General features: G+C 46.9%; 1 protein-coding gene across 2 annotated transcripts in view; it reads left to right on the top strand.

The window, feature by feature from the left end:
- The window catches only part of dlg4a (discs, large homolog 4a), a 192361-nt gene that overhangs the window by 154762 nt on the left and 23361 nt on the right, over nt 1–14238 (top strand). For both annotated transcript variants that reach the window (XM_079815479.1, XM_079815480.1), the window contains exons 11-12: nt 1551–1707; nt 4018–4120. In XM_079815479.1, coding sequence (XP_079671605.1) covers nt 1551–1707; nt 4018–4120 — 260 coding nt within the window. The remainder of the gene's footprint in view (nt 1–1550; nt 1708–4017; nt 4121–14238) is intronic.

Consider the following 14238-nt stretch of genomic DNA (forward strand, 5'->3'; position numbering starts at 1 on the left):
AACACTGACATTCTGGATTCGGACGGCAATAAAATCACAGATTAGCCCCTGTCAATGATGAAAATACCTTACAACCCCACGAGAAACAATTACCGTCCGAATAGGGCTAAAGTGGATTTGCTTTGGCAGGAGAAAACAGCGTCTTATCAACATGTTGACAACACGAACCAAACTCTTCCAGTCTCAGCTACAACTGCAGTGTTTAGCCCTATTCGGACGGTAATTGTTTCTCGTGTGGTTGTAATGTATTTTCATCATTGACATTGGACAGTCAGTGATTTTATTGCCGTCCGAATCCAGAATGTCAGTGTTTTTCTCCCACCACCCACGTAAAAATCCCTGGCCGAATTACCTACTGTTTTTAGACAAACACCAAAGTAGTGTGGTAATTTCATTGCCGTCCGTGAGTTTTCAAGAATATATCACTTCAAAATTCACCTGTGTTTATCCTTTTTGACCCCTGCAGAGCACCGTACGGTTGCGCTTCACTGTAATTTGGATGCATTTTAAAGATCTAGACTTTTATGACTGAAATGCTGGCAGGTATTTACAAGAGTAATATATTTTTAAAAATAAAAACACGTAAACATTTGAAATAGGCTGTTATTATGGAAGCTATTATATGTTATAATAACCAAGCAGCATTATGTTTACCTCATGTAAATAAGAGGCTGTATTCACTCATTTCCGTTCATTCCCACATCTTTAAAACGATATGCATCATTTTGAGATAAAATATAAGACAAAAAACATTTGAAATATAATGTGCGTGCAGCGTCTATTTATCTTCCTATTTTTTAAACAGAAGATTTAAATACTTAAATAATAATTAGGATATTATTTTCCTGTTATTAAATCAAATATGAATTTATTCTTATTATTTCAAGCATATGACATTTTATTTACAGCAGACAAACATGCTAATGACCACGTGAGCAGAGTTTTATTACTGAGGTGACATGCAAATGTATTTTTACGGACGTCCACATGAGAAACAATTACCGTCCGAATAGGGCTTTTGAGGGCTAAAGTAGACGACGTTCACGGGCAACCAATGAAGACCATTGGCTGGCATTAAGCAAATGTCTTACAAACCTGCGTAGGTTCATGCAGGAAGTGAGACTGGAATTACTGGCGACTCGTTTCAGGCAGTTCAGAATCAGTTCTTTCTTAATAACTACATGTATCTGCACAACTTTGCAGATCTTTTACATTCACAAACAGCTCTATTACACACTACATAACAGATAATATCCGAAAAAGCATTATAAGGGCACTTTGAGACATTACAGTGTGAATTTCAGATACTTTGAAACTTGACTAAACCAGCTGTGTATCTAAAGCTGTGTAAAATAAATATGTATAAAAATAAATGTTAGCTTGCTCGCATAAATGCATCACTTACCATATCTGGCTGACAGCACTGTGATACTGTTTCAGGGTAAATCATGTGTGAATTTTACTGGCAGCGATTATTACTATTATCCTGGAATTCCTTTGTAATGCATCTTTACCTTCTGTTCTTTCCTTGCTCTTGTTCTGTGTCTTAGGGACCCGAGGCGTGTTGTGATCCATAGAGGATCGACGGGTTTGGGCTTTAATATTGTTGGAGGTGAGGATGGTGAGGGAATATTCATCTCTTTCATCCTGGCAGGAGGCCCTGCGGACCTGAGCGGAGAACTGCGCAAGGGAGATCAAATCTTGAGTGTGAGAACATGCAAACACACACACACACACTTACTCATGTATCAACATCATAATCTATATTTGAAATGATTTTCACACCATGCTTTTGCATTTTGGGGATTCCAACAGCAGCCGCATATTTGGAATCTAGAATTACAGTACAGTGACAACTAGATTTAATGCTAGCCATGATGGTAGATCAATATGTTTAATGATTAACTCTACATACATTCTGTATCTTTTAATGGAGACCGTATTCATCTTTGCCCATGTGTGATAAATATACACCGGACATACATAGTTTAACAAATGCTCTTTGCAACAACAACAACAACAAAAAAAGAAAAATATTATACATCAATATTGTACATATTTACTGCTGGCAACACTTTCTTTTAAAATGCTTTGAAACAGTCTCTATTGTAAAAAGTGCTTTATCAATGAAGGTGACTTGACTTGACTTTAAGGTGACGTATTTATACGTTACTACATGTACTTGCTATAGTAATAACAGTAAATTATGCATAATTAAAATGAAAAGCAGCTAACCCTAAACCAAACTCTAACCCTAACCATAATAGTAAGTACAAGTAGTTAAAGGATTAGTTCACTATAAAAAATGAAAAGTTTACTCACCCCCATCTCATCCAAGATGTTCATGTCTTTCTTTCTTCAGTGGAAAATAAATAAATTAAGTTTTTGAGGATTTTTCTCCATATAATGGACTTCAATGGCAATCAAAATGTTGAAGGTCCAAATCAATGCAGTTTCAAAGGAAGGGCTTCAGAGGCTCTGCACGATCCCAGACGAGGAACAGGGTCTTATCTAGCCAAACCTTTGAAACTGCATTGATTTGGACCTTCAACATTTTGGTTGCCACTGAAGTCCATTATTTGGAGAAAAATCCTGAAATGTTTTCCTTGAAAACTTAATTTCTTTTCCACTGAAGAAAGAAAGACATGAACATCTTGGAAGGCATGGGGTTGAGTAAAATATCAGGAAATTTTAATTTTGAAGTGAACTTATCCTTTAATTAATATTAGTGCAATGTAACTATGTCACCTTAAAATAACGTGTAACCTAAGGCTGCGTATGCTGATCTTCATAATATTACTATGCCATTTAAAAGACAGAAATAAATTACATTTTAAAATATATTCCAATTGAAAACCGTTACTTTAAATGGTAATAATGTTTCACAATATTAGCGTTTTTACTGTATTTTTTTTATCTAAAAATGCAGTCTTGCTGAGCAGAAGAGACTTCTTTCAAAAACATTTAAAATCTTACCAACCCAAAATGTGTGTATTTTTATGGAATAGTTATTTTTAGACACCTATTTTTATTATATTGAACATTTGTCATTATTATTATGCCATTAAAAAGCTGTTTGGTTTAGTGTATGCCAGCAAACCTGAAAATGAAAATATATTGAAATTAAATTTGGCAAGACCCTTATATTCACAACAAAAAAAGAAACGTTCTTGTTAATATTGCATTTGCTTTCTTAGGGTGTGTTCACACTTGGCATGTTTGGTTCGATTAAAACGAACCTTGGTGCGATTGCTCTGTTAGTGCGGTTCATTTGAATAAGTGTGAACGCTGACATCTGAACCCTGGTGCGCACCAAACAAGAGGAAAAGATGAATCTCGGTCCGCTTCCAAACAAACTCTGGAGTGGTTTGAATGAAATATGAACACAACACGGAGGAAAGACAAGTAACAAACCAAAAATAGGAAGATACGACCCTAAAAAGGACTGAATGTCAAGCATACCATTTTTTTTTCTCGTCATAGTCGTGATGTTGCCCATCACAGTTCAGTACAGGCGCCAGATCTTGGTTTGTGTGTGTGACGGAGGGATTCCTGCCACTGTTTGACTACTTTACACATTTTATAAGCCCTTCACAAGTTCTCAGCTGGTCAAAATACTATCATATGTAGCTACACACATACAGCGAGCACATTTAGTCCAGCACACAGCATTGTTTAGGATGTTCGGTAAGTTCAGTCTCAATATAGGCAATGCGTCATAAAAGCAGACCAATCAGGTTGTGAACATATCCCTTTGCCTTTAGGTTCGGTGATAAAAAAGCCAATCTGAACGCTAAGTGGACCAGGACTACCTTTTTTTTGTTTTGTTTTTTGGTCTGGACTAAACAAACCGAAATACAAGTGTGAACACACCCTTAATACAGCAGTATTGATGCCAGTGTAGCACTTCTGCTGTTGGCTTGTTGAAATGTAGTTTAGCAGTAATGTCACAGTAATATGTGAAGGCTGTAGTAATGTGTGAGATGTGTGATTATGATGATATGATGTGTTTCTCAGGTGAATGGAGTGGATCTCCGGGTAGCTACACATGAACAAGCAGCAGCTGCCTTGAAAAATGCTGGACAGACTGTAACCATCATCGCTCAGTACAGACCAGAAGGTCAGAACCCACACACATATACACACGTTGGGTTTCCATGTTTTATGGGGACTTTCCATAGACATTATGGATTTTATACTGTACAAACTGTATATTCTATCCCCTAACCCTAAACCTACCCATCACAGAAAACTTAAAAAAAAACATAATTTAATATGATTTATAAGTTGTTTTCCTTATAGGGACCAGAACATTTTTGTCCCCATTAGGGATGGGCGATATCATATCGTTTGCGATATACCGGTAAAAATTCTCCCCACGATAAGAATTTGTCTTCCCGCGATAATAACGATAAAGCCTAGTTGATGGCGCGACCCATCCGCACAGTGCAGCCGCTGTCCGTCTCTTGATGCCCTAAGCGTTATTACTTTATGATGGCCGCGGTGGCTGCGTTCGTCACTTTGTATAGCTGAACTTTTCTTGTGGTGCCCCCCGCAGCACTTGGTGCCCTACGCGCAGTGCGTGATGGGAGCGGCGGCACTGAATACGCATCTGAATACGCAACGAGTTCATAGCTAAATGAGGGGCTACCTGAGAGAAATCGGAACCTGTACATACAGATGTATTTTCACTCGCTGAGCACTTGGACTGAGCGCTTAAGAGATTCGCTCTGTCTCAATCGATCGGTAAAGCAAACTATTTCAGTTCATCTCAATGAATGCGCAGTGTATTTGACGCACTAGTGTGAGGCGCGCGACTGAGAGCGCTCAGTGTTTCACACACACTCAAAGAGAGAGCGAGAGAGTCTTACACAACACAGAATTGACGTGCTACATGTAAACAATATCCTTTGTTGTATTTTCCTGTATAATAATGGTGTTTATTTGGAATTATTCAGCCTTTCGTGAACAGGAAGAAACGAATGCACGAACGGGAAACTCATTGGCTGGCGCGCACCTATTACTGTGCCTGTTTTGATTTCAGCAAATCAGTTAGAATGAGCGCTGACAACGTGATTAATATTCATGAGCCCAGAAGCTCATTAATCCTTAGTGCAGTTTATTTTTATTAGTTGAAGAATTCGCTGTATTATTTTATCAACTCAAATTGAATAAATTAATAAATACAGAATCGGTTTACATTTAAAACTTGCCATTGATTTGAATTATTATTGTTTGTATTGTGTGATGTTTTTCAGCACAGTTGCACTATTTAAACATTACCTGCACTTTTACAGAAGACAATTATATCTGCAACTTTTCCATTTCTGAAAAGGCTGGTGTGGTATTTTAAATAAAAAAAATAAATGTATATATGTTATGTATTATAGGAGCCTATTTGAGCCTTAGCTCTCACTTGTATCCAAAAACATGGGGAATGATACTACTTTTATCGTCATTGATATCGTTATCGCAATAAATACTAGAAAATATCGGGATACATTTTTAAGTCCATATCGCCCATCCCTAGTCCCCATAACTTAAAGAGCACCTATCATGGAATTTTGAAATTTACCTTTCATGTAGTGTGTAACATAGATCTAAGTGAACAAAAACATCCTGCAAAGTTTTGAAATATGACAGTGCACCGTATATATAGTTATTTTCTTTCAAAAGTAAGAGTCGACTCGGAGTCATTTTTAAGAATCGTTAGAAGACCAAAGCTTTTTCTCTGACTAGATGACGTCAACTTGTCAAGTTATTTGAATACGATACGCCCACTTATTGCGCTCCAAGACGCCAGTGAAAACTAGAAAACATCATGGCGACGAGATGCTGTGTTCTGAAGTGTGACTCAAAAGCAAACTTTTTTCATCTGCCCAAGGATGAGCATTTGAAGACTAAGTGGCTTGAAGACAAACCATACATTGTCGCGATTGTGTGTTTATTTAATCGTCAAATGTCTCTATTTGCATGTCTCGCGATCTCAGGAAGCTTTTATTATGGACTTTTATTATGGCACATGGTATCTTCTTCGTCTGTCTGTACCATACATGGACTACATGTGCACAGAGCGCCCTCCGGCTGCCAGGATGAATTGAAAACAACACAAAAGAGACTCAATCGCTCGTGATTAGGCTACATCTGCGCATTTTGAGGAAGTATTGAATAAAAAATACTCCTCTGTTTAGAAATTTGACACAGACATATGAGAATCTATCAATATGTCTCCTCATCTGCACACTTTTGAACTAAAAGCCCTGAGGGATGTTGATTTGTCGCGAGTCTTCGTGAGGAGAATAGAGGAGTTCCCTTTCGTTCAGTCACTACGACGTACGTTAGTGACTAACGAATGGGGGTTTCGCTTAGAAGCCAATCATCTTCATCGTGTTCAACAGCGCCCAATGGCAGTGCCAATGCCATGGGCATGCGGAATTTGCATGCGTAACTCCGCCCCACCTCGTGGGTATATAAGGAAGTACGCTGCGAACATCGCATTATGTTTCTGCTTTGGAGCCAAGAGGATCTCTTCACTCCTACAAGCCTGATCTGAGTCATCGACAGCTTTCGAGACGAGCAGCTTTCCAGAGGCGTTGGTGTTACGGCGCGTTCCAGTGATCATCATACTGCCTGCCTGCTGATCTGCGCAGTGGTCCGCTAGACAGCTGGTGTGTGGTCCCTGGGCGCTTCGGCGTTCTCTGCGAGGCTTTCCTCTCATAAAAGAGCTTACACGTGACGCGTCCTTTTCAGGATGTCTCGTCCGTGTACTTCTGGGTGTGGTCGGTTGCTTTCCTCCTCTGATGGGCACGAACACTGTCTGGTATGTTTGGGCTTTCAGCATGCTCAGACAGCGTTCGCGGATGAGTCATGTTCTCACTGCGGGAACATGACCATCGCAATGTTGCGGTCAAGACTCCATGACCTTCGTTCTGAAGTGAGAGTCCCCTCTACCACACCCCGATCTACTGAGTCCCAGAGGCCCAGTACTTCGGCTGGTGGTCAGGGTGACTTGACGGTTACGGTGTGGAACAAAGCCCCGACGCTCATGCCTTGGGCCACACCCCCGTCTTGCACATTGCAACCCGCGAGCGTTCAGATGCAGATCGCGGGGCCGGCTCCGGCCCCCCCGCGCATCTCATTTGGCGCTCCGGAGGAGGATGCGATGTCGATCACCGCATCACAAGGTGGGCTCGAGTCCTCTGGAGATGATGACTCGGCTGTGCTGCCGCCCTCGGGCGTGCCAGCATTGCCCGAGTCAGATCCAGAGCTGACAGCCATGTTGTCTCGGGCAGCCGCGAGTTTAGGGATCGAGTGGAACCCTCCACCCTGTCCCGAACGCTCAAGGCTCGATGATTGGTTTTTGGGGGCTCGCGCTGACACCCGTCAGTCCTTGCCCTCAATACCTTTCTTTCCCGAGCTGCATGAGGAACTCACGCGGTCCTGGAAGTCCCCGTTGTCTTCCCGTGACCGTTCACTGACTTCCTCCGCCTTCTCCGTCCTCGATGGGGCGGCAGCTAAAGGGTACACTGGGGTCCCTCCAGTTGAACGTTCTGTTGCGATGCAACTGTGTCCTCAGAGCGCTTCAACCTGGCGTGGTGATCCTAAGCACCCCTCCAAAGCCTGTCGATTCACATCAACCTTGGTGTCGAAATCGCACAGAGCCGCGGGGCAGGCTGCCGCTTCGCTGCATGCCATGGCGATCCTTCAGGTCTACCAGGCCAGGATCCTCAAGGACATGCACGAGGGTGGAGTTGATCCGGGGCTCTTAAATGAGCTGCGTGCCGCCACCGACCTCGCTCTCCGGGCGACGAAGGTGACCGCACGCTCCCTGGGTCAAGTGATGTCCACAAATGTGGTCCAGGAGCGTCACCTGTGGCTGAACCTGGCCGATATGCGGGACACCGAGCGAACCCGGTTCCTCGATGCCCCCATATCCCAGGCCGGCCTCTTCGGCGGGGCGGTTGAGGACTTTGCCCAACAGTTCTCAATCGCCCAGAAGCAGACTGAGGCTATCAAGCACGTACTGCCCCGGCGGCCAGCTGCTGCCTCCACCCAGCCGCCGGCACAGTCAACTCAGTCTGCTCCACGCCGAGGACGCCCTCCTAAGGCTCCCGCCCCTCCCACCCGGTCCAAGCAGCAGCCTTCACCCGGGCCGGGTCGCGGAGGAAGCCGTAGGAAGGCGTCCAAGTCCCCTCAGGCCGCCCCGCGCCCCGCTAAACGCCAGGCCAAGCGGCGCTCCTGAGACGGACGGCTCAGGGATGGGAAATTCTTTCGAGGAGATGGTAGCAGGACCACTCCTTCCCCCGGTGGAGGGCCGGGGGAGAATCCTTTGTTCAGCTGCTGGCCCCCGGGTCAGCAGCACCCTATGTTGGTCAAAGAAAGAATTAACACTCCCATCCCTGAGCCCACAGAGTCCGGTGATGACGGTGCGCGCCACCCACGGGTCCCGCCACTCGCATGCCACTCTGTCGCCAGCCTCCTGGCAGAGCAGACCCCAGTGGAACGCTGGTCCTTCCCTGGTCTCCTCTGTCAGGACGCAGCTGTCAACCGTGCCCCCGCACCGGGACGCCCCACAGCCTCCCATGTCCGGGCCGGTGACGCTGCATCGCTGCAAGCCCACACCGGGTACGTCTGTACACCGTATGACCCCGCTGGTGCAGTTTCTGGATGTCTGGCTTCAGCTTCCAGGGCTGTCCCGCTGGGTCGAGCGGACCGTCAGGCGCGGCTACGTGATTCAGTTCGCGCAGGTTCCTCCCTGCTTCCGGGGAGTCCGTTCCACCATGATCGGGGCCAACGCCCCCGTCATGCGAGCGGAGATTGCCACCCTACTGGCGAAGGGTGCGATCGAACCTGTCCCTCCAGCCGAGATGAATTGCGGGTTTTACAGCCCGTACTTCATTGTACCCAAAAAGACCGGTGGGCTACGGCCAATCCTGGACCTGCGCGTCTTGAACCGTTACCTTCACCGGTTTCCGTTCAAGATGTTGACAGCGAAACGCCTTTTCGAATGCGTTCGTCCACACGATTGGTTTGCAGCGATCGACCTGAAGGACGCCTACTTCCATGTCTCCATTTTGCCTCGACACAGACCGTTCCTACGGTTTGCTTTCGAGGGGCGGGCATATCAGTACGCAGTTCTACCATTCGGGCTATCTCTGTCCCCTCGCGTCTTTACGAAGATTGCCGAGGCAGCCCTTGCGCCCCTTCGGCAGCACGGGGTCCGCATCCTGAACTACCTCGACGACTGGCTCATACTGGGTCCCTCTCGAGAGCAGGTTTGCGGACACAGAGATCTGGTGCTCCATCACCTAGCCCGTCTGGGCCTTCGGGTCAACTGGGAGAAGAGCAAACTTTGCCCCGCGCAGAGGATCTCTTTTCTCGGTATGGATATCGACTCGGTCGCCATGTGCGCGCAGCTTTCGAGCGAGCGCGCGCAGTCTCTGCTGACTTCCCTTCGACAACTCGAGGGCAAGAGTGCGGTTCCACTGAAACACTTTCAGAGGCTCCTGGGGCATATGGCATCTGCAGCCGCGGTAACGCCGCTCGGATTGCTTCATATGAGACCGCTTCAGCACTGGCTACGCGATCGAGTCCCGAGATGGGCATGGCGGTCTGGCACGCTCCGGGTCCCAGTGACCCGGGCCTGCTTACAGACACTCACCCCGTGGTCGAACCTCAAGTTTCTACGGACCGGAGTGTCCTTAGAACGAGCTTCCCGGCATGTTGTTGTGACAACAGATACATCATCCACGGGCTGGGGTGCCATGTGCAATGGACAAGCAGCCGCGGGCTCCTGGACAGGACCCCAGCGCCTTCTGCATGTCAATTGCCTCGAGTTACTGGCTGTACGGTTCGCCCTGCACCGCTTCCGAGCGTTGCTGAAGGGTCAACATGTGCTAGTCAGGACAGACAACACGGCCGTAGTAGCGTACATCAACCACCAGGGCGGTCTACGCTCCCACCGTATGTCTCAACTCGCCCGCCATCTCGTTTTGTGGAGTCAGAAGCGCCTGAGGTCCCTTTTTGCTGTCCACATCCCTGGAGACCTGAACTGTGCAGCCAACGAGCTGTCACGGTTTCAGCCTCTCCCCGGAGAGTGGAGACTCCACCCCCAGATGATCCAGCTGATATGGGAACGGTTCGGCGACGCACAGGTAGATCTGTTTGCCTCCCAGGACTCTTCCCATTGCTCCCTGTATTATTCCCTGACCGAGGGCACCCTCGGCACGGATGCACTGGCGCACAGCTGGCCGTCCGGGCTACGCAAGTATGCGTTTCCCCCAGTGAGCCTTCTTGCACGGGTACTGTGCAAGATCAGGGAGGACAAGGAGCAGGTCGTCTTGGTCGCCCCGCTTTGGCACGGCCAGACCTGGTTCCCAGAACTCTTACTCCTTGCGACAGCCCCTCCCTGGCCTATCCCTCTGAGACCAGACCTCCTGACTCAGAGACGGGGCACCTTTTGGCACCCGCGTCCAGCGTTCTGGAAGCTCCACGTGTGGCTTCTGGACGGGACACGGCAGGTTTGAGTAGCCTTCCACCTGCGGTGGTCGCTACCATCACTTCCGCTAGAGCTGAGTCTACACGACGTCTCTACGCGTTGAAGTGGAACCTCTTCGTCACATGGTGCTCTTCCCGCCAAGAAGACCCCTGGAAATGCCCGATCGGGTCCGTGCTATCGTTTCTCCAGGAGGGGGTGGAGCGAAGGCTGTCTCCCTCCACCCTGAAAGTGTACGTGGCCGCAATATCTGCCTACCACGATCTCCTGGGAGACAAAAAGGTAAGTCAGCACGACCTGATCATCAGGTTCCTGAGGGGGGCTAGGAGACTGAATCCTCCTCGCTCTCCTCTCGTTCCCTCTTGGGACCTCTCAGTAGTCTTAAGTGCTCTGCAGAGGCCTCCCTTTGAGCCTTTGCGGTCGGCCGAGATTAAGTTCTTGTCTATGAAGACGGCTCTGCTGACCGCATTGGCCTCGCTTAAGAGGGTCGGGGACCTGCAAGCATTTTCGGTTGACGAAGCGTGCCTTGAGTTCGGGCCGGCTAACTCTCACGTGATCCTGAGACCCCGGCCCGGATATGTGCCCAAGGTTCCTACCACTCCGTTCCGAGATCAGGTGGTGAACCTGCAAGCGCTGCCGTTGGAGGAGGCAGACCCAGCCTTGGCATTGCTCTGTCCAGTACGCGCTCTCCGCGCCTACGTAGACATGACGCAGTGTTTCAGGACCTCAGACCAGCTCTTTGTCTGTTATGGTGGAGAGCGGAAGGGAAGCGCTCTCTCAAAGCAGAGGCTGTCTCACTGGATAGTGGACACCATTGTTTTGGCATACCAGCAGCAAGGCCGACCATGTCCCCTTGGTGTGAGGGCACACTCCACCCGGAGTGTGGCCTCCTCTTGGGCTCTAGCGCATGGCGCCTCGCTAACAGACATCTGCAGAGCTGCAGGCTGGGCGACACCCAACACATTCGCCAGATTCTACAATCTCCGAGTGGAGCCAGTGTCCGACTATGTACTCGCCCCTACGGGTGGCCGGTAATGGGCCAGGCTCAGGTGTCTTCGCTTGCTCGCCATTCCACTCCCATGACTGGATACGTGCGATATTTTCCTCAGGTGAGCTCCCCGAGAGCCCTGAGCTCCTCCAGCACTGTCGACGCCGACATCAGTTCAGTCTGCCCTTTCGAGCCCAGACCCTCATGTCCGGCCAGGTGCTCCGTGTGCATGGTTCCCCTCCGGCGACCCCCACACGAGTATTCCCACCGTAAGCCTCCTCAGTGAGCAGGTGTCTTTCCCTTGGCAAGTCCCTGCCACCCCTAGGGTTAAAAATCCACCTTCGGCTGGTACCCTAGAGATCTTCCATATGCAACCCTCAGCGGGTCATATGTGTATTCTCTAAGTCCTCCCTACGGTAGGCATCTTGGCATTCCCTCACTGGGATATGCTTCCCAGTGTACCTTGGTAATCCTGTGATAAGTGGGAGTCCTAGGGCCTTAAGTGGCGGGATCTCACACTTACGCAGGGCACTGGATGACAGCTGAGTGGCGTTGTTGAATAGGATCCCCCATTCGTTAGTCACTAACGTACGTCGTAGTGACTGAACGAAAGGGAACGTCTCGGTTACGTATGTAACCCTCGTTCCCTGAGGAGGGAACGGAGACGTACGTTTCCTTAGCCACGTCAGCTGTGCTGCCTGGAACGCGAGGAGTTCAGTCTTGGCTCCTGCAGCAGTAACATAATGCGATGTTCGCAGCGTACTTCCTTATATACCCACGAGGTGGGGCGGAGTTACGCATGCAAATTCCGCATGCCCATGGCATTGGCACTGCCATTGGGCGCTGTTGAACACGATGAAGATGATTGGCTTCTAAGCGAAACCCCCATTCGTTAGTCACTAACGTACGTCTCCGTTCCCTCCTCAGGGAACGAGGGTTACATACGTAACCGAGACGTTTTTTTATGAATGTGATCAGCTGAGGCTCATATTACAATCAAACGGTTCCGATGCGGTTTTCATATTCATAACTCCTGACACATATTAACAAATTACTGTCACTATAAGACTTTGATGGGCGTTCCGTTTCCGAGAATATCTGCACAGACTATACCAATCACAACTGACTGGGTCATCGGACCAATCACCGCAGATTAGCGTCACGTAAAGGCAGGGTTTTGAAAAGTGAATCACTAAAGGAATCATTTGAGAATCGCTGTCAAAACAGGTAAAAATAAATGCATATTATAAGAAAACTAAAGTCTTTTTTGTCATTGCATGCATGCAGAACTGTTGTTGGGGACTTCTAAAACAATATTTGGAACATTTTAAATGCCATGATAGGTGCTCTTTAAACTCAGGCTGTGTCTGCATTAATCTAGATAAATTTGAAAACAGCGTTTTCATTTCAAAATACTCTCCATCCTCAAGCCAAGGGCGTAGGTTTGGTCTCTGCTTTGGTGAGGACCAGTGATGGGAATAACGGCATTATAGATAAACGACGTAACTAACGGAATAATTTTTTTCAGTAACTAGTAATCAAACAAATTACTGTTTCTCCCGTTACAATGCCGTTAGCGTTACTGAGGGAAAAAAATGCGGCGTTACTATAATTGAGCTCACTGAAGCGGTTTTCATCCGAACAGGCTCTCTGTCAGTCAGTCCTGCAACATGTATGTTGTGTGTGCGTGTGCGCGCGCGCCATGCGTGTTGGGGGGTGGGTGGTGTGGTACCATAGACATAACTGATGATGATTGGTGGGTGGTAGACAAGGTTGAGGTTGATAGTTTGAGTTCACACCTATTTTTTTACGGTCTATGGTTCACACACACACACCTATGACGCACACGCATATGCACAGTCAGCAAAGGCAAGTCCAACGACTTCAAAGGTAGCTTTCGCTTACTGGAAGTATAAGCGCTACTTTTCCCTCGTTGAGGTGAAAGGTAAGAATGTTTATATAACGTGCAACTCATGCCCAGGAAGAAAGAGTCTCTCCACATCGGTGCAAGTAATTCTAATCTAATGAAGCACCTCACATCATCATATGCCACCACAAAATTAGTGGCTAAAAACCCAGATGATAACGTGAGCTCCACTACCAAAGGAGTAGTATAGTACTGATAATATTTACACAATATTTACACTATAGTAGGTCTACTGATAATATTTACAATAATGTATTGAATTTGATTGGTGTCTCTCACATTGTCCCACAGCAACATTACAATAGTGTACATTAATGTACAATGTTTTATAATTTAGTGTCCAATTCATTCATTTAACATATCTAATATTGGGGGAATCCAAGTTATTTGACATATTTGAACATTTGAAAAAAAACAAAAACAAAAAGTAACACAGTAGTTATTCTCCTGGTAATTAGTTACTTTTATAATGATGTAACTCAGTTACTAACTCAGTTACTATTTGTAAGAAGTAACTAGTAACTATAACTAATTACTTTTTTAAAGTAACGTCCCCAACACTGGTGAGGACATCCCACAGCATTTCTTGTACTGTCGTCCTGGCCGTCGTAATCGATCCAAATAGCAGCACAAAGGAGTTTGCGAAAATATTGGTGGGGACAATTTTGTCATCTTAAAATATTGATTGGGACTAGTGTCCCCCCCCCAAAACCTACGCCCATGCCTCAAGCGTTTCCCAAAAGTTTCTCATCCACACTGAAGCGTTGGAAAAAGCTAAATTCACCTTACTGTGCATGCTTAAACATTATAAAAGCTCACTGAGATGAT

The sequence above is a fragment of the Gobio gobio genome, assembly GCF_949357685.1.
Source record: "Gobio gobio genome assembly, chromosome: 4".
Classification (NCBI taxonomy): Eukaryota; Metazoa; Chordata; class Actinopteri; order Cypriniformes; family Gobionidae; genus Gobio; species Gobio gobio.